The sequence below is a fragment of the Tamandua tetradactyla genome, chromosome 23, assembly GCF_023851605.1.
Source record: "Tamandua tetradactyla isolate mTamTet1 chromosome 23, mTamTet1.pri, whole genome shotgun sequence".
NCBI lineage: Eukaryota > Metazoa > Chordata > Mammalia > Pilosa > Myrmecophagidae > Tamandua > Tamandua tetradactyla.
In genome coordinates this window covers 33,066,853-33,093,159 of record NC_135349.1, presented here as the reverse complement: position 1 = coordinate 33,093,159, position 26,307 = coordinate 33,066,853, and the positions used below count along the sequence as shown (strand labels likewise).

Genomic DNA, 26,307 nt, shown 5'->3' with positions numbered 1-26,307 from the left:
TCATGTTATTCTGAAAATTATAGACATTGAAACCTGATAAGGGGAAAAAGAAATACATCTATAGGGAGGTAGAAAAATATTATTTGGGATAATAATATTCTTTCCTTGAAAAACTCAAGGGGAGCAACTGAAAATCCAAAAAAGTCTGAGTTCAATAAAAATAACTGCTTACAAAATAAATGTACTAAAAATTTATTGCAAACCAGTTGAGAAACAAAATGGGAAAAATTACAAAATCAAAATAGCACAAAAAATATCCCTCAGATTATACTAAATGAGAAATGTGTAGGACCCTGTATGGAGGAAATTAAAGATTTTATTTGGGGACAGCAACTTAGATTTTAACAAGGAGGCACCCTATTGCTGGTTATAAAGTTGTCAATTATCTTGAATTTAATTTCTAAATTTAATACAACTGAGTCAGAGTCTCAATAAATTTTTCTTGGGGGAAATTTGCTAATTAAATATAACTCCAATACGAATTCCATTGGTATTTTTAAAAATATGTTAAACTGATTCTAAAGTTCATTTGGAAGAATAATCATGCAGTGATAGCCAAGAAAATGTTGAAAAGAAGGATAATGAGGGAGGATCTGCCCTGCCAAGATATAACATATAAAGCTACTATAATTAAAGCCATGTTGCTGTATACTGCAAGGATAGACAAATCAATGGAGCAGAATAGAAGGCCCAACGATAGAGCCCAGTGTATATAATTATTTAGCATAAAATGAAGTTGGCATTTGAAATCAGTGGGGAAGGAATGAATTATTCAATAAAGGATGCTGTGACAATTGGTTACCTGTTTGGAAAAAAAATAAGTTAAATTCCTATTTTGTAGCCTATACCAAGAAATAATGGATAGATTAAAGAACTTAAAGGACAAATGATGCCACATAAAACTCAAAATATATATATATATATATTTGTATGACTTTGAACCATGAAAAATATCTTTTTAAAGTATAGCTGGATTAGTTTGGTGTTTTTTTTGGTTCAACTTTTCCCTTTAGTGGTTTCAAAGTTATACATAGTATTTCTATTCTTATTTTCATCCTCAATTGTTAATACACATTTAAATTTATAGTGTCTTATAATTATGGGTAGTTTCTCAATATCTGTAATCTGTTGACGAACAAGATGGGAATATTAGTACCTTTTAATTGTCTAGCCCTCCCCCCACTTCAGAGTTAGGTAATACCTCTACCACCTCTTTCTCTCTTTTCCTCTCTCCCTTCCCTCCCTCTTTATGTTTTTTCTCTTTCACCCCTGTTTCTTATGCCGCACGTTCCTGTTTTATTATTTGTTTATTTAATTTATTTTTGGCAGGTGTCTGTCTGTAGTACTTCTTTCGTGGGAAGTAGGTTTTCTAAGTCCTTGTGTTCTGCAATGTCTTTATTTTGTCCTTGCAGTTGAATGCTTGTTTGATTGGGTATGAGGCTGTGGCATCAAAATGATTTTTCCTAAGGCTTTGAAGATAGGGTTGTATCATTTCTAGATACTTTCCATATGTATTCATTGTATTTAAAACGGATGATGGGAAATTTGGTGTTAACACTATTTTTGTCCCTTCTGCCCCCTCCCTGCTCCTATTGTACACGTTAGAGTGATCTCAGAGCCGTGGTACCCTCAACATGGGTCTTTTTTGATTCTTACTCATACCTATTGCCATTTCATAGTTTCTTTTGGCTCAAGCTCTTTTTAATCTTTAGGGAGTTTTTTCTTTTATTTCTCTGATTGCATCTTCCTTGCCAACCTCTCTGTTCTAAGCTGAACTTAATAATATGTTTTGTATTAAAGCTGTTGGTATCAAATTGTGTAGCAAATTGCATATCCATGTGTTTCCCTTCATGTCAGATGAGTATTAGACTTTTTGGATCTATTTTATGTATCTCATAACATTTTAACATTTCTTTCATTCTTTCTTCCTCTTTTTTTACAGAATTCTGGGAAAAAATCCTCAGTTTAGTCTTCCAGTTTGCTGATTTTCTTTTAAGCTGTGTCCATTCTGTTAATCAGTCCAAATATTGAGTTTTCAGTTTTTACAATCATGCATTTTTGTTTTCCTTTAACTGTTTTTTGATCCCAATATGAAAGTAATTTCATTTTTTTCTGATTTTATAACTAATATAGACTCATTGTAAAAATTTCAAACAATACAGAAAAATGTTAAGGGTGAAAGTAAAAATCTGCTATCCTACTGCCCAGAGATAACCATCACTGGTATTTTTGGACCACTGTGCATGTATTTTTCTTAACATTTACAGATATATAGGCACAGCGGGGAACACACACATTTTGATACAACCATCTTTATACAAAACATATATTATTTATAAAATACTCAAGAAACATCAACACATAAAAGGGGAAAAAACGAAGAAGAGAGAAATTGGGAACTCTCTTCTTGGTTCCCAGGCATAAGTATTTTTAAAATATTTTATTATGGAAAATTTCAGAAGTAAACAGAGTAGTATAATGTATCCTCATGTGTCCATTAGGCAGGTTTGATAATGATCAATTGTGGCCGTTTTTTTCATCTATAATTCTATCTTCCTTGTCTTCCCTGGAACACTGAATTGTCTTGAATCAAATCATTTTGTCTATGAAGATTTAAGGATGTAACCCTAAATTATCTTTTTTAAAATTTTAAAAAAATTAAAAAAAATTTTTTAAAAACCATAACCACATATATTATCACACCAAAAATAAAATGCCCTAATACACACCAATGGCAGTAGTTCCCTCATATAATTAAAAAGTCAGTAAATGTATCCATTTCCCTCATTGATTCATAATTTTCATAAACTACTGATTTATTCAAATTAGGATATAAACAGGGTTCACATATTGCATTTAGTTGATATGTTTCTTTATTCTCTTTTAGTATATGTTCTCCTCTGCTCCTCTTATTTTTTTTCTTGTAATTTATTTGTTGAAGAACCGTGTAGTTTTCCTCATTCTGATCTTTGTTTGTTTTGTTTCTTTCTTTGGGATTGCCTCCCTATGGAGCCATTTAGTATGCTCCTCTATGACTTCGTATTTTTCTGTAAATTGGTAGTTGGACCAAGATGCTTGATTCAAATTAGAATTGGTTATTTTGTAAGAATACATCATCATGTTGGTCGAGTGGGCTTGTAACCGTAGGCAGGCAGTCTCTGGTTCTCTCTCTTCCGGTGATGCTACCCCGCCATTGGTAATTTTTAACTAGGTCCATTACATCAGTGGGAGTAGTCTGGAGGTTTACTGTTCTATTTTTCTTTACTGAGTATGTACTTTAAAAAGGTTCTGAGCTAGTCCCTACAGCATGGCGCTCATCCACTAGGAACTCACGGTCTAGCGTTTGTAAAACTCTATTTGAGCGACAAATCTGTAAAGGAAAGTTTTAACAAAAATAAAACAATTAGCATTGTTTTTAGTATAATCTCTACTCTTCACTCTCCTTCAGTGATAATAATCCCCTATCATAGAGCTATATCATAGATGCTTTTTTTCCTTCATGGACGCTTTTAGCTCATGCAAGTTCAAATATACTTACTTGGTTACAAAACACTAAAGTAACAATTGAAACATTGTAGTCCATTTCTGCTGTCACCCACCCAATGAACATTGTTCTTGGGTGAGATGGGAAGCATGTCTGCTCTCCCTGCTCACTCTTAGTTCTACAGGTCCTTCATATTATGAACATCTCGTTTCTCTAAGGGTGAGTCTACTGTTTACAGAGGCATACTTTTAATGTATTGTGGACCCAAATACAAGCCAACTACTTCATCTGGTTCCCAATCTAAGAAATGATGTCTGTTTCAAAACCAATGGAAATAATTTAAGGGATCTTCAAGGGACTGTAATTTTGAGCATATATGATCTTTTTTGTGTGAGATGCAGCATCAGTGTTCCCAAGAGTTTGACTTCAATGAGGGAGAAGGTACGGAAGCTGGAGTCATTGCTTAATTTGATATAAAGCCTGTAGTTGTCTGTTAAGTCCCGATTTAATAATGTCTTCCTCCTTTTACCCTCTCTTCTTCCCTCTCCCTTCCTTCTTCCCTGCTCCCACCCTTATTCTCTCTTTTGCAGTCTGCTGTTTTGTCGTGCACAAGAGGTGCCATGAATTTGTCACCTTCTCCTGCCCAGGAGCTGACAAGGGCCCAGCCTCTGATGTAAGTAAGGAACCTTGCTCACCTTTCTCTATCCACAGTAAATGCATCCTTTTGTGTAAATTTGAGTGACAATGCTTAGACAAATAAGTAAGGATGTTGTCATTCCAAGGCATGGACAGAGAGCTTGTGGTCCCAACAGTCTTTTCATCTTAATGAAAAACATAAAACAAAGCATTTTGAGAAGGGGTGTGGCTAGAAAGGAACCCAATAGTTCCCCTACTGTGATTTTGCTAAATGTCTGCACCTTTTAGCAAAAGTTGGGGAATAGTGGGGAGGGCCTTAATTGTTAGGACTACTGTAAAAAGGAAGTTATAATGGTATCTTATAATGCACCATATAACTCTTTGTCAGGGAGTTCTTAATATAAGGGCCCAAGAATTAGGGAGAAATGAATTTGTCCTGGCACTAACACCCCAAAGTATGAGTACAGCTGGTGGGACAGGAAATGCCCTTAGGTAGAATAGAGGCAAATAATTTTTGGTTTAATAACTATGAATTTATTGTAATATGGATTGGAAAATTGCATTTATGGTAGTGTTATAAAATTTCCTATCTAAATACAGGTATTTAAGTTTAAAAAAATAAGTTGATTTAAGGAAATTATTAAATAAATGATAGTAAGGGATATAACAAATATCTTGGTAAATGCTTGTCTAAAGTTTGGGATACATTGTTGATTGCTCATCCACCAGCCTTTCCCAGCCCTCACCTTCTTTTTTCTAACAGACATACCTCTCATGCTAGAAGCTGGAAATACCAGACACTGGCTTTCCCAGGCTCCCTTCTCGTTTTTCCCCAGCTCCCTTTTCACTAGTGACTGCCTGGAACCTGAAGGGAAGTCTGGGGACGGCTTCCAGGAAAGATTTTCCTTTCTGATAAGGGAGAAACATACCTTCCTTTTTCTTCATGGGCATTTTTTGTGTGGGGGTATATGCTTGGAGTTGTGGCAGCCATTCTGGATCAATGAGGGAGACACTGCTCACATCCTGAGTATAGCAGAAAGGAAGAGTTGAAGGAACCTGGACCATTGATAGCACTGCTGAGCTACTGAGCCAACTCTGCATCCTCTTCTCCCTAGACTGAGTATATGAGATAAAAAGCTCCTCGTGGAGAAGTCTCATTTTGGGGGGTTTCTCTTTTAAAAGCAGCTAAAACTGTCCTGACACACCACTTTCTACCATGCACACTCTTCTCTTGCTTAGTAATGAGCTGTGTTCTGCTTACCCTCTCCGTGGCCATCCCTCCTAGTTCTCGTATTTTGTTCCTGTTTTGGTTTATCTTTCTGGAATCTCCCCCGCTGGCTTTGTTTCCATTACTGGTCCTGTTCTTGCCCCCTTAGACTTGACAGCTGACCTCATCTTCTTGGATTTTGAACCTGTTTTCTAAAGGCTGGCCTCCAGGGGAGCTTGCCTAAAGTGAGTAGTGCCCAGTTCTGTCATTGCATTGATTCTACTCCTGCTGGCCTTCTACAAGACATCTGCCTTTTACTTCAAATCGAGGGCACACCTGTTGCCATAGAAACGTGAATACTCCAAAGTTTGTGGTCCAGTTACTTTGCTTGGAAAACATGGTGCTTGAGGGGAAGAATTCTAAGCTCCATGGAACAACCAAAGTCCCTGGCAGGCCTGTCTGCGGAGAGCAAGGTAGGGCCATGTGTCATGTGCTCTCAGACTACACTCCCTGGCCCTTTAGGTGCAGTTCCTTTTCTAATCCTCGGAAAAACAGTCAGGAAACTTACAGGGACTGCCCGGCTCCATTTGCAGCTCTGAATGTTCATGAAGTCTAAGGTTTGATATTCAAGGAACAGCCAAAAGGGTTGTGAGTCTGATATCTTGTGTGTATCTATCAACTCTTCCTGTTGCATAAGATATAAACTCAACTCAAATAGTCAGTTTTTAGTCTGTGCAATGGAAAAGCCCGAGGGTAGACTTGGTTTCGGGTACTGTGAATCCAGGTGCTTAAACGAGGCCCTCAGGAATCTTTTCTCCATGTCTTGGCTCATCCTTCCTCCATCTTGGCTTCCTTTTTCAGGCAGCCTTTTCAATTATGGGAGCATAATGGCTGCCAGCACCTTTAGGCTTATGTCTCATCAGTGCTGAAATCCTAGTGATAAGAGCTAAAGTCTCATTGGACTTTGGATCATATGCAGCCAGAGGCATGGGCTGTGCTGATTGTTCAGATCTAGTCTATGCTTAGTCCTGGAGATGGGGCCCATGTGCCCACCCCATGGGTTTGAGAGTTGGGGAGAGGTGGTTCCTCAGAGGAAAACTACAGAAGCAGTATTGTGCAACCAGCATTCCTGGGTTCAGATTTGTGTACCTTGGGCAAGATATTTAACTATCTCTGTGCCTTAACTTCCTCAGCTGAAAAAGAGGTAAAAAATATTACCTACCTTGTGGGATTATGAATATCAAATGTGCAAATTTCTTTAAAAGCACTTAGAACAGTGTCAGATACTCAGCAAGAGCCATATGATTGGTGATGATGATGATGATGATGATGATGATGATGATGATGATGACGACGACGACAAAGACAATGACGATGATGATGATGAATCACAATGAATGCATGCTGGGCAGGCAGTAGGGATAGATGTCTATTGAGGATATCTGAAAAATGTACAGGGTTTCTGCCTGTCACCTAGTAGTCCTTCCTAGGGGTGTGTAGGCTTTGTAATGGTGTGAGACCCCTGTCTGGGTGAGTGGAGCAGTGTGGCCATTCATTGCCTTGGGCATGGGGACAGCAGGAAGTACTCCCTGCAGCCAGGATGTATGGGATTTGGCAGCTTACCTGGATTGATTCTATCACTGCACAGTTCCAAGGAGGTCAGTTGGCACCAACAATGATGAGTTGGTCCAGACTCCTGAACTGTCTTGACTCGGTTCATTGACCTTTCTCCCCATGGTTGATTAAAGACCTAAGCTTACCTGCTTGTCCACCTGGCTATACTCTTTCGATGGCTCTGAAGCTCATGCAGGTATAAAGGGGTACCATGCACCTGTGTGACCTTGGAGGAGCTAGCATGCAGTGAGCTCATAAGGCAGAAAAGCACAGGCTCTATCCAAAAGCATAATGCTGGGCCTCCATCCACTACCCTTTACTGTTCCAAGCCAAGTCTGAGCTGGGGAATAATTAGGATATTAGTCAAATTTTGTGTAATTGCCATCATTCTATAGGTAGGTCCACATCATGGAACATTAGGCTATCTGTCCAGCTACTGACCCAATAATGGTGATGCAAATAAACACTATACATGGGTACATACCATTGGAGGACTTCAGAACATGGCAGAATTCATTGATTACTTTTGGCAACCTGCAGGCATCCTGCTGGTTCTTGGTCTCATCTGATGAGAAATCTTTAATTCTGCTGTCTCTTAGATCTCTTAGAGAGACCACATCTCTGATACATACATAGCATTATATATGGACCTATAGGTTATTTGGCACTCGGAATACTTATGACATGGTTTTCTGAGAGGTCTTCCCAGAACAAGAGAGGAGTTGTCTCTGAGGGCTAGTTTTAGGCTGAAGTATGCAAAGCACTCAACTTGGGTGCAAAATTTAGGGGAGTTTTGCCTATGTTTGTGGCTAGCTGATAGATTGACTGGTGGCTGGATTATTTAGGATGGTCCCATTTCTGTGAGTGAGTGTGGGCAGATTTTCAGCTGCTGTGCCAAGGTTCTCCTCCACAGGTTCTCTTAATCTTCTAGCTGGTTAGCTCTGACTTGTTTCACATGGTGGTTTCAGGGTTCCAAGAAAGCCAGAGAGCAAACCCTAACCTGTAAATGCTTTTTAAAGCCTCTGTATCATGTCTGTGGTATCCTGTGAACAAAGCTAGTTTCATGGCAATGCCCAGATTTAAGGGGTAGAGAAATAAGTTCCACTGCTTATGCGAAGGGAAGAGTCTGTGGTCAGTTTTGTAATTTACTGTAGATCCTGTTGACCCAAGGGGATGCTGAAGAACAGAACCCCTGGAGATCATCACACTGGATTTCATAATAGATTTCAGGTCCTAGCCTGGTTTCAGGAGTTATAGATTACCTTATCCAGGGTGCATCTCATTTATTCCCTGCCCCAGGTCCCAGCTGACCTAGCTACCCCCAGCTATGAATGGGTAGCATGGCAGTGTATTGACCATGCCTTTGCCAGTCACTTACTAAGGGGCCTTGGGCATGTCATCTTACAGCTCTGTGCCTCAGTTTCTTTATCTATAAAGTGGGGATATTAGTACCAACTACATAGGTTTGCTGTGATTATTTTTATTTTTTATCAGGCACCGGAAATTGAACCTGGGTCTCTGGCATGGCAGGTGAGAACTCTGCCTTCTGAGCTACCGTGGCCTGCCCAAAATGGTCTACTTTTTTTTTTTTTCTCATGGGCGGGCATCAGGGAATCGAACCCAGGTCTTCGGCACAGCAGGCAGGAACTCTGCCACTGCACCACCATTACCCTCCCTGTTGTGATTGTTTTTAAAAAGCCTTAAAATGAAAAAGGGTTAAAAGCAGTAGCGACAACAACAACAAAAAAGACAAAAGGATTAATAGCAAAAGGATGAAAAATCCATCGTGTGAAAGTGCTTAGCCTGTACTCAGTAAGCCCTTGATACATGCAACTAAGGGCATATCCGTTGCTCCACTTATCTCCCTAATTATGAATGTGCTGATAATTCTCTGCATTCCTCCACCCAGAGCATATGCTTTTGAGGTAATTACTGTTTCTATCTCCATTTCTTTGCATAAAACCTCAATTTCTATGATAAAATGCTGAAAAAAGAATCTGGGCTTTGGAGCCAGAGAAACTTGGTGTCACATTCCAGGTCTGCAGTTCACTCTTCCAGTGACCTTGGGGAAATAATTTAAGTTCTCTGAAGCTTTGTTTATATCTTTAAAATGGGAATAATAATGCCTAAATCATAAACTTTTGTGACTTTTTGATGAAAGTCTGCTTGAACCGCACCTAGAACAGTGTCTGGCACAAAGAAGATCTCAATAAATGTTTTGTTATTAATAACAATAATATTTGGAGGAGTTTGTCCTGCTCAAGAAGGAACACAGGTTGCCCTTTGACCTGCCAATGAATATTAGCTAAGAATAGCCACTAACGTTATTGAGCAAGGGATCTGTGCCAGGCAGTAGAAAAGTACAAAAGGACTCCTAGCTGGTTTGTCTAAAGATCCTTTCTTCAACATTTCGTGCTTTTAGCAATAATTTCTTGTGATTTATAGTTAAGGTACTGAATAAAACTCATTGTTATGTCCTCTGCCACTCTGATTCCATCGATACATCAAATCACTTGATGGTAGTAACTAATATTGAGATGTCCTTTTTTATTTCTTAAGTCTTATTTTATGAAGAAATACATTAAAACAGTAAGTCATGTGTTAAATGTTGAGGGTTTAATAAAAGGGGAATAAAGGTATAAAAGAGATCATGTTGTAAGTTGTATGCTAATATGTTTGAAAATCTGGTTGCAAATGGTTTTTTAGGAAATTTTAAGTTGCCATTTTTGTCTTATGAAAAATGTTAAATCAGACATGCAGATAACCAATAGAGAAATGAGGACCTTATCCCTAAAACCTTTCCCCTTTCCTTCTCTAAAAGTTCTAGACTGATAGACTTCATGGATAAGTTATTTTAAACTTTAGAGGATGAAAGATTTCTGTTCATTTAAAAATTGTATCAGATTATACAGAAAGAAGAAAGCTTCACAATTACATTTTTGATTGAAAGTGGCAGAAATCCCACTCAGATTAGCAAGAGGGAAAAAGAATTTATTTGCTCATGGAAAGGACATTGGGAATAGAAAAAGAGATTCAGGAACAAGGACCTCAGAAACTGGAACTGAAGCTGTAATACCTGTAAGATCACTCTTATTATCTGCTGTATCTGTTAGCTTTTGCTGTGTGACAAGCCATCCCAAAATGTAGTAGCTTAAAACAACAATCATTTATTATTTCTTATTGTTCTGTCAGTTACTTGGGTGATTATTCTAATCTGAATCTATTCATACGATCTCCGCTGGGCCCTCTCATGTGTCTTGGTCAGCTGTTGGCTGGGGCGCTTGATTTCTTTTCTGTGTGGCCTCTTTTCCTAGTTTTGGCTGATCTACATGCTGGTCTTAGGGTTCCAAGAGCAGAAAGAGAGGGAAATCCCCAAGTTACAGGTGCTTTACAAGCCTTTTGCCTGTGTCACGTTTGTCATGGCCAAGATCAGATTCAGGGATGGACAAATAGATTTCCACTTTTGATGGGATGAGCTGCAAAGTCACATTGCAGAGGCACATATGGGGATGGAAGGAATTTGTAGCCGTTTTTGCAGTTTTCTACCAAATATCTTGTTCTCTCCTTGGGAGACTAACCTGTAAGGGCTGCATCAATTGGGGTTCCCTTACCCTCTGACTTCTGGCTTGTCTCATGGAGAGGAACAAATAGGATGTTGAAGGCTGAAGGGAGAATGAGCTAGAGTATTTATTGTGGAGTCATCTCGGACTGGTTCTACCCTTGGACTGAAGTTTGTTGCTCCTCTCAAGGCAGTCTTCTCCACACAGTCCTCCCTTTTGGGCACCAGGAGTTACTCCCTTCCCTTGTCCTGTTGCTCTAAGTAGCTCCTGGTTACTGCATATCCATTGGGGTTTCCTGACATCAAGCCCACACCTGTATAAATAGAGTCCTTTTATTAAATCTTCCTTAAACTATCTTAGTTTGAATAGCCATGTATTTGCTGCTGGGACCCTGATTGATGAATCTGCTCTGCTCTCACCTCGTTTTCTCCCGGTTTGTGAACATATCTATGAACTTGGTCTACCACTGAACTTATGGAAAGAGTGGAAATTGTAGCAAAAGAAGTAGCCTTCTTTTTCTATGCATTCATAATTAATCTTAGGGAATGCTTCTGATTGATTAGTCCATTTTCTTACAGCTGTCCCTGTGGCTGAGGAGCAATGTATGTTATGAAAAAAAGGGGGGATGGAAAACTTTAATGTGTTGATAAAATCAATGGCTACTGCAGTTTATTATTATAAGCTAGTTAACCCCATTAACCAGTATAACCTTATTCAATTGGCATAAGATTGATAGGCCAATCTTACTTAAGTTTAGATTAACAAAGCCTATATAAGATAGTTAATACTATTTGATTCTTAGCATAGACATTTAGGTTCAAACAGACCTTTTTTAATGCAAAGGAAACAATAAAATAAAATTTGATTTATAATTTTGAGATCGTTAGAGATAAAAATAACAAAGAAAATTTTGATCAATATAACAAAATATAGGACCCAAGATAATAATTAACTAACAGGAAACCATAAAATCTGGAAAACTTAAATTAAGATGGAAGCAGAGTATCAGTTACCCAAAAATGTAAATGATTGAAATTATCTACTAAAAGGCAAAGAATATCAGGTTGGATAAACAATGTACAACTCTAGACAGTAGGAGACACAATATAGATAAATATAAAAGGAAGAAAAGCATGCCAAAAAATCACAAATAAAAATAAAACGTGTTAGTAATAAAGTCAAACAGAACTCAGGGAATAAAGCATAAACAGGAGGAACAGAAGGAAAAACACACTCTATTACCAGTGAGTGTGTAAATTAGCATACTTATCTCTGAAGAGCAATTTGCCATCATGTATCGAAAGACTTAGTATGTACGGGGTGCGAGGGTAATTCAGTGGTAGAATTCTCGCCTGAATGCAGGAGACCTGGGTTTGAGTCCTGGTCCATGCACTTCCCCCAAAACAAACAAACAAGTAGACAAACAAAAGATAAACAAAAATTCAACAAATGGTGTTGGAATCACAGAATACACACTGTGTATTGTAATGAAATGTGACCCTGCTATACAGCATATAAAAAACAAAACAAAACAAAACAAAAACACTTCATATGTCTCTATCATTGTACCTAAGAATTAAAAATTCTAGGAAGTTTTGTATGGAATTATTTAAGGATATGTACATAAATTTAAGTAAGGTGATATTCATTACATCATATTTTATAATAACAAAAATTTGGAAACAATCTAAGTGGCTGACCATAAGGGTTTATATAAGTGAAATATAGTCACATCATGGAATGATGTGCCATGATTAAAATGTCAGAATATTTGGGGTGATGGAAATGTTCTATATCTCTATTGGGATGGGACCTGCACAGGTGTACACATTTTCCAAAACTCATTGAAGTATATGCTTAAAATCTGTACATTATTGTATGTAAATTATACTTCAGTAAAAGCCACAGCAATTGAAATGTTATTGGCATGGGAATGTAATCATAATATATTGCTAAATGAAAAAGGCAGGCAATGAGATATATGCATGATATATCGAAAATATAAAAATATACACACACCTAAAAAACAAATACCGCAATTTCTAAACACATGTTGGTGGATGCATGCAAATTCTGCTCTCTGTCTGGCTTCAAACGGTTGCCTGCAGAACTCTGAAATTCACTTTGGGATGTTCTGTAACTGTTTTCTCCAGTTCTGCTTATTTTTGGTGCCGTTTCTCTTCCAGCATGGACACACATTTCTTGTTTAATTTCTCAAAGCCCTGTTAAGACCAAACCTGATTGAAAATTTGGGTATACCAGAAAGCCCACAAAGAGAGTAGCTTGCAGTTGTTTGCAGATATGTTTACCTCCAGAGTAATCTTCTACCCCCAATGAGAATCTTCAGGTGCCTCCACCCTGATAAATCTTGTCCCCAATTTACCATTGGCCCTAGTGAGGGAGGGTGTGCTGTTTGAAATTGTTAGGGATTAAAAGAACAGAAAAGCCTGTGTTCTTTTAATCCCATCTTTGGGGGCAGACCTGCTGTGGGTGGGACGTTTGATTCAGTTGTTTCTATGTAGATGTGACCTTGCCCATTCAAACTGGGTCTTGATCCACTTGGTGGAGTCCTTTAAGAGAGCCAGAGAGTTAGAGAAGCTAAGAAAGAAAAGGCCCCAGCAGAAGCCAGAAGGACCCACAAGAGCTGAGAGAGCCATTTTGAAACCAATCCAGGAGAGAAGGGGCAGTAGACATTGCCATGTGCCTTCCTACGTGGCAGAGGATCCTGGATGTAATCAGCCTTTCTTCAGTAAAGACATCCTGTTGTTGATGCCATTTCCATAGCCTTAGAGTTGTAACTTGTAACTTAATTCCCTTTGTAAAAGCCAATCCATTTCTGGTAGATTGCATTCCAGCAGCGTTGGCAAATTGAAACAGAGAGAAAGTCTTAAATTCTGCCTGCTCAAGGCTCCACTCATTTCCTGCTTTAGCATAAGTGACTGTAAAACCGTAGCTATCTTAGGGAAAAGGCGCACCCCCTCCTACATGGTATTTCTGGCCTCCTTTGCTCAGATAAAGCAACATAGCTGTCATCTGCACTTTTATCAAAGACTAGATTGGATGTTCAGTCTTACATAGGTCCAAGAAGGAACACCCCACAGTTCAGTTCTGCTAATGATGCTCCAAGCCTAATTCCTTTCAGGAAACAAAGTACCAATCAGGAATGAACATTCTTCTTGGCATCCTAGTGAGATCCCACCATCACCTGGACCAAAAGACCTATTTCCTTTTCTCAAGAATAAATAATGGGGCAGTTCAGTCTGAATAGTTCAGTCTTTCTCACTCACCTACCTAAATCTGAAGTACACCATCTTGCTGAAGATACATCCTGTTTACATTACTTAACTCTGAAATCTGTAACTTCTTATTCACAATAAAAGTGCCCAGTAACCAGGGGTGGTATGTTACAAATGCCAAAAAGAAGTCCTAGAAGGGGGCTGAGACACTGTGAAGGTACCAGATCAGAGGCTATGCTGTCATCAGATATCTGAAGTGCTGTTGTATGGATGTTTTTGTTTCGCTCCAAAGAACAGAATTAGAACTCAGGACAATCTATGCAGTCTTGGATGAATAACCCAAATTGACCAACTCATTGCTCTATAAAGATTTTAACTCCCCATTCAAAAAAGAGCAAAATCCAAATGCATCAATGCTATAGAGGGAATATTTGCAGCAAATGTGATCTTCTACCAGGCTGGTGGTTCCTCTACTAGTTAATGTTTGGAGGCATGCAATGGAAACTATTTTTGGTTAACTTAAGTTGGAAAGGAATTTATTGAAAAGGGTATGATATTCTTCAGGGAACTGAAAGAAACCTCGAACAGCCAGCCCAGCTCCATCTGATTTTGGTTCTTGTGTCACTTTGACCCTGTTCTAGTTTGTTAGCTGCTGGAATGCAATATACCAGAAACAGAACAGCTTTTAAAAAGGGCAATTTAATAAGTTCCTAGTTTACAATTCTAAGGCTGTGAAATTGTCCAAATTAAAACAAGTCTATAGAAATCTAAGGCATTCAGGGAAAGATATCTTGGTTCAAGAAGGCTGATGACGTTCAGCATTTCTCTCTCAGCTGGAAGGGCACATAATGAACGTGACTGCATCTTCTAGCTTTCTCTCCAGGCCTCTTGCTTCATGCAGCTCCCCTGGAGGTGTTTTCCTTCTTCATCCCCAAAGGTCACCGGCTGGTGGACTCTATGATTCTCATGTCCTTCTGTTGTGGTTCAACGATTCTGTCCTTGTTCTTAAAAGGAACTCTCTCCGAAATGTCTCTTCTTTTATAGGACTCCAGTAAACTAATCAAGCCCCACATAGAATGGGTGGAGACATGTCTCCATCTAATCAAGTTTAATACCCACAATCGATTGAGTCACGTCTCTGTGGAGATAACCTAATCAAGTTTCCAACCTATAGTACTGAATAGGAATTAGAAGAAACCGTTGCTCCCACAAGATGAAGATTAAAAACATGGGGTTTCTAGGGTACATAAATCCTTTCAAACCAGCACAGACCCTAAATTCAAATTCCAGAAGGAGAGAGATTTTGCTGAGCTCCAGTTAACTAACTAACTCTTGGTAGGTCTTAAGGTGTTCCCTCCAAGATAGTGGGGGTAGAATGGCTTTTCAAAGGAGAGCTAAGACATGTTAATGAAAAAAAGGAGTGTGGATATTGGGCAGATCAAAACAACACATGTCTACTACAATTTCTGAATGCTGGTTTGCAGTCTATAGACAGGTTGGGTTGGATGCCTAAGGATTATTTAGGCATAAATAATGCTGCTAAAAACAGACCTCACCTGAAGATATATGGATAAGGGTCTGGGGATCTGTATTTAAAAAAAGTCCTCAGGACTTTGGGTAATGGGTTTGGAGATGAATATAAGGCAATATTGTATAATGGTCCTGGAGATAGGCTAGGTTTGGATTCTAGCTTTGCCCTTTACTAGCTGAGCAAACTTGGGCTAGTTACCCAACTTCTTTGTCTCAGTTTCCCTATCTGTGAAAAGATGATAAAATAGCACAAAATAGCACCTACCTCATAGGGTTCAGGTGATGATTAAATGAGTTAATCCATGTTAAGGGTTTAGCAAATACTGATGACTAGTAAAGATATTAGTGCATAGTAAATACTAACTATTAGTACTATCACCAGTAGTCCTTTCAAGTCTTACTTGTGAATTTCAAAATTCCAGCCTTATTTTTGGCATTGCCCGAATCCATCCTGCGTTCCATAAAATGGAAATGCGAAGGCACCCCTCACGCCCCACACCGTGGGCTGTTTTGGGAAAGGGGCTGCTACAATGATGGTAGTACAATACAATAAAATGCGTTTCTTGGACTGTAAAGTAAATTCCGCACAGTTCTCTGCTCTCATCTGCCATGTGCTAATGACAGCTTCTGCAATGCAGAGCCAGCAGGTAAAGGTCAGAAACGAATTGCTTCTGAGCAGCCCTTTGTCCCTCACTGTTACAGCGACGTGGGGCGTCATGCCGTGGAGGAAGAAGCAAATCCATGATGTGCAGCATGTGGAGAGCGGAAACCAACTGTTTCTCCTCTGCACAGAGGAGAGCTGCTGGGACTTGAGTGAGGTTGAGATGAATTATTTTGGCTTCTTCTGGTTTAGGGGATTCAAGTCTCAGAGCCAATATAAATAAAGGCAGTTTCCCAGAAGTCCCTAACCTCAGAACCTGCAGACTTGGGGGAAAAGTAGAAATCAAAGGTAGATGACCCTGGAAGGAGGCAACCTGGATATGTGAAAGGTGCTGGTCATGGAGACAAGACTCCTTTTCTAGCTTTCTTTCTGTCCCTGACTTTCTGTATTTCCTGAGGGCTCCCCAAACTTCCAGTGGCCTGGGATTCTAGAATTTCCAAATCTTCTTTTTTCTTTTAAATAATAACATCTATGAGTTAGTATTTATTAATATTCTGTTCTAAGCATGTCACCTATAATAACGCTTTACTCTTTGTTATACTCTATGAAGGAGGTACCACTATTATATCATCCCCATTTTACAGTTGTAGAAATTTGCTCAAGGTCACATGACACCTGCACACCAGGGTCACGTGAAACTTGTACAGTGTTTTACACGTGGCAGGGTGAGGATTCACATCTAGGCAGTCTGGTCCCAGGCCCATGTTCTTATGTTGTACACCCAACCGATAACCTCAGCCCCATTCAGTTAGACAAGCATAACTGAAATTGGCACCCCTTTTCTCAGATTACACCTTCAGAATCTGACCCCATGGCTCAGCCCTGTTTGTTCAGGATGAATGTGGACGTCTGCCCTAAGCTGGACCGATCAGTTTTTCTCTTCGAGGAATTTAGAATTTGCATGTAAAGAATTTGCATGTTGGTTTTATTCTGAGCTGGTCTCGTGTTTTTTGAAAACTGTCTGTTCTACATCAAGTGTCCAGCCTGATGAATTCTCACACCATAAGGACCCCTGTGTAACCAGAACCCAGAGTCCTTTTTGTGCCTTCTTTTAATTCCTACACTTCCCGCCCTCTCTACCAAGATAATCACTCCCCAGGCCAGCTTTGAACTTTGCCTGCTTTGAACCCAGAACAAATGTAATCATATGGTAGGTCCTCTCTCCGGTCCGCCTTCTAGTCTCAATGTCGTGTTGCGGCTATGTGGCATTTAAAGGTGTGCAGCCTTCCATTAATCGTGATGACCAGTTTCAAAGCCAGCAGAGGCCAGGCAGGTGATGTAAATGAGTCGTGTCTGTCCCCTGGAGCGTGCTTGATTCTAAAAGGGGCGGCCACTACTTGGCCCCACTTTTTTTTTTTTTTTTATACATGAGCAGGCACCAGGAATCAAACCCGGGTCCTCTGGCATGGCAGGCAAGTGTTCTTGCCTGCTGAGCCACCGTGGCCTGCCCTTGGCCCCACTTTTGTATTACTGCTTGTCAAAGACCAGGTTCCAAATTTTCCATTGTTTTCAAGAGAATTCTGAAATCTTCTAAACTTAGATGTTGGCAAATCATTCAAGCATTACAACTGTGGGTAATTTAAATTCATGTTTGGAGTGGATTCGTTGTCTGGGTACCAGTTTATAACCTGTAGCATTTGGTAGGTGGGGTCTATCAGTGGGAGAGCGTCCCCTTATGAGAAGTGTTATGGATAGAATTGTATCCCTTGAAAAGATATGTTGAAATCCTAACTCCCAGTCTGTGACTGTTACCCATTTTGGAAATAGGATTTTTGAAGATTCTGTTAGTTAAGATGAGGCCAAACTGGATTAGGGTGAGCCCTAATGACTTGGCTTCTTTATAAAAAGGAAATCGAGACACAGACAGAGAGAGACGACAGCCGGGTGGTGGAGACAGAGATTAGCTTATGTCACAAGCCAAAGAATGCCACAGATTGCTGCAAACCACTGCCAGAACCTTACAGACTTCAGAGAGAGCATGGCCCTGCTGACACCGTGATTTCAGACTTCTACCCTCCAGAACTGTGAGACAATACATTGGTGTTGCTATAAGCCACTCACTTTGTACTTCTTTGCTATAGCAGCCATGGGATACCAAGACAAGGTGAAAACTGAAAATGCAGATTTAGTCAAATGTGCCTTGGGGGAGTAGGGAGGGAGCAACAGTCCAAGGCAGGGAGCTTCAAGAGTAAGCAGAAGTGTTGCCTCCCTGTGAGGGTGTTGAAAACCAAGTTAGTGGTTACATCCTTTTCTCTAAACCTGGCACACATGCCTGGTTAGAACCAGTTGCCACAGCGCCCCCTGCTGTATCTAGCGGTCTCTTCGTATCCAGTGGGACCTGCAAGGGGGCTTGCTTCCCGTGAAGACTTTAGGAAGGGTCACACACCAACTGCATATTTATCAAGTGCCAGGGATGGTGCACATACCTGCTAGGACTCACCTTTGCTTCCTGTGTTTATTCAGTTATTCCCCGCCCTCCATCCCCCTCAGACCTTGTCACTCTCTGTCCCTCTCCCCTCCCTCCTGTTAGAATTGGGAATGGCATGAAGAGAACCAGGCCAGGCTGCCCTTCCCTCCATCCAGAACTCACCCTTTCCATATATTGCAAAAAGATGGAAGAGTTTCTGGCATGTACTTGGCACCTTTCCCTGATTTCTAATGCTGAAATAGATTTTCTCCTATTTTTAAAAAATCCCTTCTCATAGCTTCTCAGGTAGTTTGGGGGTAAGGGCGGGAATAAAGACTCAGGTTTGTGGTCTTGTGTGGTGGTTAAGAGCATGATCTCTGGAGCCAGCCTGCCTGGGTTCAAATCTTGGCTCTGTAACCTACCAGCTGTGTGACACTGGGTAAATTACCTAACCTTTCTGTGCCCTGTTTCTTCATTTTCAAGAGGGTGTGATGACAAACCTATCTCATAGGATAATGTGAGTATTAAATAAGTTAATGTATATAAAGGGCTTAAAACAGTGCCCAAGATATTATAAAAGACCAGAAGCTTGCTCCTGCTTTTACCTTCAATCATCTGACTTTTAGGTCTTGGCTTAATTCTTTAATTCTGTATCCTGGCTCTTCCTCATGCAACTTTTTTACTTTGATGCTTTTTCCCCCTTCACTGTGAATCTCCCAAATCTCATTGAGCAGTGATCAGTTCTTGGGGCCTCGTCCTCTGTCTTTCCCAGACTTCCCTTCACCCCCATAATCTCCACTGCCAAATCCTATTGTTGTCTTCCTAAATAATAATTACAGCTAACATTTGTATAGGATCTATCATATGCCAGGTACTGTTCTAAGTGATTTATATATATTAACTCATTTAACCCTCACCCAGTGAGGAAATAGTCTTTGTAAGCCCTTTTTATAGAGGAAGAACTGGGGCCAGAGAAGTTACCTGACTTCCCAGGCCAGATGGCTAAGAAGCAGAATCTGGATTTGAACTTGGCTCTCAAGTTTGTTCTTAACCATGTGATAACGCTGCTGCCCTCTCCCATTCCGACTGGGAAGACCCTCACCAGAGCTCTGCAACCCCTCCTCCTGTCCTGTCCCCTTGTTTCCTCCCTGCCCCCCTGGCCTATCTCATCTTCTCATTGCTGTGAATTCATCTTGCTAAAAACTATCTTCTTTGCTGAAAATACTGGCTTCCAGTGTTCTTGGGACACAGCCACTAATCTTTGCTGTGGCTTACAAGCAGGACGGTCATACATCCCCAACTGCTTGGGACAGTCATGGTTTATTCTGTTGCATTTGTTTCCAAATAGTTTGTGCCCTGTATCATTCTCATAAGAGTCCCACTTTGGAAGATACATTATATGATCTTCTATTCAGAAGATTTTGAGTGCTCTGGCCCCACCAGGCTCTCCAGCCTCTTCTTCACCACACCCTTCCTCATCCTCTGAGCTCCTTCCAAAATCTTGTCCTTCCACTCTTATGCATTTGCACATGCTGTTCCCTCTGCCTGGAATACTCCTCTCTCCATTCTTCCCATTGAGTTTAGTGAGTCTCCTTCCTGGCTGCATATTACAATCACCTGGAGAGCTTTATAATCTACAGATGCCTGGGCTCATCCCACGCCAATTTATTCAGACTCTGATCAGTTAAAAGCCCCCTAGTTGATTTTAATATGCATTCATGGTTACTAGCCTTGTTTGACCCCTCCTCATCCTTTGGGTCACAGCTGAAGTGTCATCTCCTCAGGGAAACCCTTCCTGCTGTTCCTAACAAGGTCACATCCCCTTCATTTGCATTATCATAGCACCACATACCTTTCCGCTGTGGTGACTTTACATTTATTTATAGGGTGGCAAGACCTCAGATTTTGTGTCTGAATCACTAGCTGTGACTTTGGTTACATTACTTATCTGTGTGCCCATTCCTTCCTCCATTAAGTTAGGATAATAAACCCATTGTACATGGTTGCTGTTAGGATCAAATGCACTCATAAAATGTAGAGCATTTAAAATAGTGCCTGGCATGTGCGGTGAGTTATATGTGACTATAATAAGAATTACTCCCCATTGGAATTTTTTTTTTTTTTTTTTTTTTTTTTTTTTTTTTTTAAAGGAAAGACAGAGAGAAGGAAGGAAAGATAGAAGGAAGGAAGGAAGGAAGAAAGGGAAACATCTTTTAAACATTTTCTTGTTTTTATTGTATTTTGTTTTTCCGTTTTTTGTTACATGGGCTGGGGCCGGGAATCGAACCGAGGTCCTCCGGCATAGCAGGCAAGCACTTTGCCCGCTGAGCCACCGCGGCCCGCCCTCCCCATTGGAATTTGTAAGGCCCCAAAGGAGGTGAGGGTCAGTATTTGCCCGTGTGTGTGCACCCCACACCTGTATGTGTCTGTACATGGGTTCTTCAATGATTATCTGTTGAACAGAGTAACATCTCAATGATGTTCCTGTTCAAAGGTGAAGGATGGGTCCAGGCCTTTTAAAAACAGTGTAGGTATCTGTTTTGGTTTCCTAAATCTTCACTATACCAGAAATGGACTGGCTTTTGATGGTAGGGATTTATTAGCTTACTAATTTATAGTTCTAAGGCTGTGAAAATGTCCAAGACATCAAGAGGAAGATACCTTCTCTGAAGAGAGGCTGCTGGCATTTGGAATTCCTCTGTCAGATAGCAAGGCGTATAGTCGGCGTCTGCTCGTCCTTTGCTCTGGATTTTGTTGCCTTCAGCTCCTGGTTCCAGTGGCCTCCTCTCCGAGCTCCTGCAAGTCCTCTCTTAGCATCGCGGGGGTTTTCTCTCTAAGCCTTCTCTGGGTGTTTCTGAGCTCTCTGGGCCTTTTCTGTCTTTTGTCCTTATAAAGGACTCTAGTAAAAGATTGAGACCCACCTTGGATTGGGTGAGTCACATCTTAGTTGAAACAACCTAATCAAAAGGTCTCCCCCACAATAGGTCTGCACCCACAGGAATGGATTAAAATAATTCATTAAATAATCCATTAATATAATCCAGGACTGGATTAAAATAATCCAGCCAATGGCCTTTTCTGGGGTACATAACAGCACAGTACCCAAGTCAGCTTGCATAGAACTCATCTTCCTCAGTTAGGCTCTTGTCTGTGTGGACGTAATGGTTTATAGGATTGTTGTTGTTGGGGTGTGGTTAGAACCATGTGGGTTTGCTGGGTCTGGGGTCCCAGGAGCTGATGGTTGGTTTGGAGACATTTGCTTTGCAGCTCCACTGCAGGAACAAGGGGCTCCTCTCTGATTCACTAACGAGGTATGTCTGTCTACATAAAGATTTTCTCCTTCTCTGAAGTGCAGACGTTGGTGTGCTCAGTGCTTCTGTGGCAGAGGGAGCTGTTAGGAAGCCAGAACCACGCAGTGCACCCAGAAACCAAGCTGACGCCATCCTCGCAAGTTGTGTAACCTTGTGTCATGGTTCTGTGTTTGGGTGTTCCCTACTCGGACATGCTTAGACCATACCTCTCCTATTGGCTCATGGTGATGTTGGGAGAGGAGGGTGGGGAGGGGAGAGGATGGGTGTGTGTGCTTTGTGGGTGACAGAGGATTTATTTATAACACGAGGGTGTGATTTGTTGTCAGTGTGACTGTTCCTTGAAACAACTGCTGCATGTTCTGAGCAATGAATCCAGTCATGCAGCCTTCACAGGAAGGGGCTGGGCAGACTCTGTGGACCTGTATGGCCCCTAGGTTGTCAGAGCTTGGAGGCCCGTGGGGAATACGTGGCCTAACCCCTTTGTTTTCTGAAGGGGGAACTGAGACTAGAGCGTGGAAGTGACTTGCCCAAGGTCTCAGGGGTTGTTCTTATTTTAAGCAAACATTTATCAAGTACAAATTACATGCCAGTCACTGTGTTAAGCCCATTATAAATACATTGCCATTAATCACACATGTAGAAAGCAGGTACTTTTATTTCTCCAATTTACTCAACAAATGCCTGTGGAGTACGTACCATGTGTCAGGCACTGTACTGAGGCCACTACAAGTATTAGCTCATTAAATCCTTATGATCCTATGAGAATTTCATGCTTTTGCTATTCTTTCCATTTTGAAGATGAGGAAACTGAAACACAGAGAGGGTAGGTAACCTGTCCAAAATCACACAGCTAGGAAGGCATTGAGTTGGAATTCAAACCCAGGTGGTCTGACCTTGCAGGGTTTGTTATACTGTCTCCCATATAACCTTTATTAACTCCTTTATGTGGGTGAAAAAATCGAGGCTCACATGTTATTGAAGGTACACAACTGGGGATAACAGAGCAGAGAATGAATCAGCCTGTCTGTAGGGTTGGATTCATGCTCTCCCTTCTAAACCCCCTCTTGTAGGGGCTGGGACTTGTGGCCCACTAGGGGTCTAAGCTGGGGACAGAACATGGGGGCTGAGGCCCTTGCAGCCAGGCAGGCAGCAGTAAGGGGGGCGGTGTCTACTAGGTCTGCCTGAGTTGAAGCAGGACCCCCTGCAGCTGAATAAATATTGTCCCTTTCCCCAAGGTAGGTGTTGCCATGCCCACTCATCCTTCAGGTCTCAGCTCACGCATCCCTTCCTCAGGGAAGCTCTCCTTGACTTCTTGGAGCAGCTCTAATCCTTTATTATAAACTCCCTCGCACTGCAGACTTCTTCACTGCAGCTGGAAGTGTATGTTTATTTGTGTGTTTCTTCTGTCTGCCCCTCTAGACTGGGGGGGTGTAGGGTAGATTCTAGGGTACGTGTGCGTAGACCCTGTGTCTGCTTTTGCTCATCCAGTGTTTGACACATGCAAAGTGCTCAAAAAATATTTGGTGAACTTAAATGGATGAATAAATGGATGGCTATAGCTTTAGTGGAAGGAGTTGGCACAGCAAATAAAGACTGGATCCAAGAAGTAGGAATATTTATGGAGTTTCCTGGGACAAGTTATAACTCGGTAGACACAGGGAATGCCCTGGGCAGCGATAAATAATAGCCAGTGATAATTGCTAGTATTTATTGAGTGCCTGAGCTGTGCCAGGCAACCACATAAAATTTTTTAACTAATTCACTCCCTATAACAATCCTGCAAAATAAATATTACTGTTCTCCATAGATGAGGAAATGGAAATACAAAGAGGCGAAGCAACATGCCCAAGGTAATGAGTGGTGGAGCTGCCTTTTGAATCCAGGCAATGAGATCTAGAACCTCGCTTTTTAAAAAAAGTGTTTTTAAACATTTTTTATTGTGAAATATATATACAAAAAAGCAATAAATTTCAAAGTATATTGTAACAAGTAGTTATAGAACAAATTTCAAAATGTGGTGTGGGTTATCGTTCTGCAGTTTCGGGTATTTCCTTCTAGCTGCTCTAAGACACTGGAGACGAAAAAGAAATATCAATATATGATTCAGTAGTCATACTCATCTCTTAAATCCTATCTTGTCCTCCTTCTCCTTTTATCCTTTTCCCAGTCTTTAGGAGTATTTGGGCAATAGCCATTTTAACTTCTTCGTGTTGAAAAGGGGTGTGGACATTATGGGGTAGGGGGATGGAACTGGTTGATGCTCTTGGAGAGACTGGTAACTCTGGATTTTTGGGCTTATCTGGCCTAGGAACTCTCTGGAGGTTTTAGGTTTCTGAAGAATAAATTTAGTGAGTGAAACTTTTATAGAGCCCTAGGTATTCTTTAGGGTTTTCAGGAATATTGTTGGTTGGGGCTTGGCATACAATGGCAATTAGCAATATCTAGCGGAAACGTGTATAAGAGTAACCTCTAGAATAGCCTCTCGACTCCATGTGAACATAGCAATATCTAGCGGAAACGTGTATAAGAGTAACCTCTAGAATAGCCTCTCGACTCCATGTGAACACTGAGCCACTGATACCTTATTTTGTTATATTTCTTTTCCCCCTTTTGCTCGGTGGCCATGGAGCCAGGGCCAGGCTCATTCCCACGAGTCATGCCCTACATTGCCAGGGAGACTCCCATCCCTGGAAATCATGCCCCCTGTAGCAGGGAGGGTGATGATTTTACTTGCAGAGTTAGACTTAGAGAGAGAGAGAGAGAGTGCACATCTGAGCAACAAAAGAGAGGACCTCACTTTTTTTTAAACATTCCCCCTATTATTTATTTTTATTCCATATGTTTTACTCATCTGTTGATAAGGTAGATAAAAGGAGCACCAGACACAAGGTTTTCACAATCACACAGTCACATTGCAAAAGCTGCATCATTATACAATCATCTTCAAGAAACATGGCTACTGGATCACAGCTCTACATTTTCTACATTTCAGTTAGTTCCCTCCAGCCTCCCCATGACACCTTAACTAAACAGGTGATACCTATTTAATGCATAAGAATAACCTCCAGGATAACCTCTTGACTGTTTGGAATCTCTCAGCCTCTGACACTTTATTTTGTCTCATTTCTCTCCTCCCCCTTTTGGTCAAGTAGGTTTTCTTAATCCCTTGATGCTGAGTTCCAGCTCATTCTAGGATTTCTCTCCCATGTTGCCAGGAAGGGCCACACCCCTGGGAGTCATGTCCCATGTAGAGAAAACCTCACTTTTTAAATAACCCACTAAACTACTTCGTCGTGGTGAACTGAATTCTACCAGATTGAGGGTCACCTGACTAGTTCTAGGTCCCACCTGCTGGAATGGGTGTGGCTTCTCATACCTTGGCTCAGGCACCAAATTGGAGCTGAATCTGCAGGTCAAATGCTTGATGCTTTCCTTAAGGTTGCATGTATGTCCACCACCTTCCCAGAAAAAGGAAGACAACTGCTGTACACTGTGGAGAATGAGGACCCCCACAGAGACCTAGGGTGGCTGTGCTTCTCTTTGAGGCTCACTGAATGAATGGAAGCGGACCCCCACATAAATCTAGGGTGGCTGTGCTTCTCTCTGAGGCTCACTGAAAGACTGGATGCAGCTGCTGTTTCTTCCAGTACTCGCGGCTGCGCTAGATGAGTTGCTGTGGGGCGGCCTTTACAAACTCCAGGGCCTGTGGGGCCAGGCAGCAGCAGTGGGCTGGGTAGGGAGTGCAGTGAGGTGAAGAGCCTCTGCCCCACCCACAGGGCCTGGCCATGGCCCAGCCCCAGCCAACAGCTGCCACCCAGGAGGGCTGGCTCAGTATGGCTGGTTGCTCCAAGCCCTTCACCAGTGTGCCCCGTAAATCTGAGGAATTCTGTGCTCCCATCACAATTGTGGCTCGCCACTGAGGTGATTCCATCGGAAAGGCCTGGTTGGTGGTGGGGTTGGGAATACATTTCTGGAAGAGATTTTTATGCAGGCCAGGAAGGATGACATATCCAGATTGACAACTGCTGGTAAAGCCAGTGTATTTAGATTACTCATTGAAAGGAGAGATGTAGATCCTGGAAAGGGAAAGGCTAGTTTACATGCATGGCCAAAGGCATAGGTTGTTTATTGAGAAAACCCAAGAAGATAATTGAACATCCATTCCCAACTATTTTAACTAATGCCTGGTTGCAAAGTAAATATACCAATCAGAATATATATTTTAGTAATGACCAGTTAAAAATTAAATGGAAGTTTTCCATTTAAATTAGCAATAAAGAGAGCAGAATAACTAGGAATAAATAGTAAGCATCAACGAAGAAGAGTTTTTAAAACACTTCCTCCACTTCCTTATTCTAAATTCTAATCCACTCAGTTCTTCCTTTTGAGATGGGCCATAAATCATAGGTTTCTGGTCAGGCCACTGATTGGTATTCTCTTCATCTATTCAGTACTGGCAAGAGGCATGCAGTTCGATGGTCTACTGCCACCAAGCTAGTGATGTAGGTAGGAATTTTTTCTCGAAGGAGCAATAAATACGGCAGGCAAAGACTGGCATTTCCAATACAATCTGGAAGAACAATTTAAAAGACGGCAGTAACTCAAGGGGGAGGGGTGTGGTAGGTAGAATATGCTTGTTTCTAAATACAATATATTATAAA

General features: G+C 41.1%; 1 protein-coding gene and 1 long non-coding RNA gene across 9 annotated transcripts in view; one reads left to right on the top strand and one right to left on the bottom strand.

Moving 5' to 3' along the window:
• Positions 1-26,307, top strand: part of PRKCB (protein kinase C beta) — a 388,768-nt gene that overhangs the window by 146,897 nt on the left and 215,564 nt on the right. For 6 of the 7 annotated variants that reach the window (XM_077141522.1, XM_077141519.1, XM_077141520.1 and 3 more), the window contains one exon: positions 4,075-4,157. In XM_077141522.1, the coding sequence (XP_076997637.1) occupies positions 4,075-4,157 (83 nt within the window). Of the gene's footprint in view, positions 1-4,074; positions 4,158-12,125; positions 16,086-26,307 lie in introns of those variants that run through there. The other variant, XM_077141521.1, reaches the window with a different exon arrangement.
• On the bottom strand, positions 2,790-6,693 carry LOC143667360 (uncharacterized). Of its 2 annotated transcripts, none has more exons than XR_013168008.1 (4): positions 6,550-6,693; positions 5,050-5,236; positions 4,180-4,305; positions 2,790-3,370 (listed from the first exon to the last, which is right to left on the bottom strand). It is a non-coding gene; the product is annotated as an uncharacterized LOC143667360 (long non-coding RNA). The 2 variants fall into 2 exon arrangements; XR_013168009.1 differs by having other exon boundaries at positions 5,050-5,143; positions 6,550-6,691.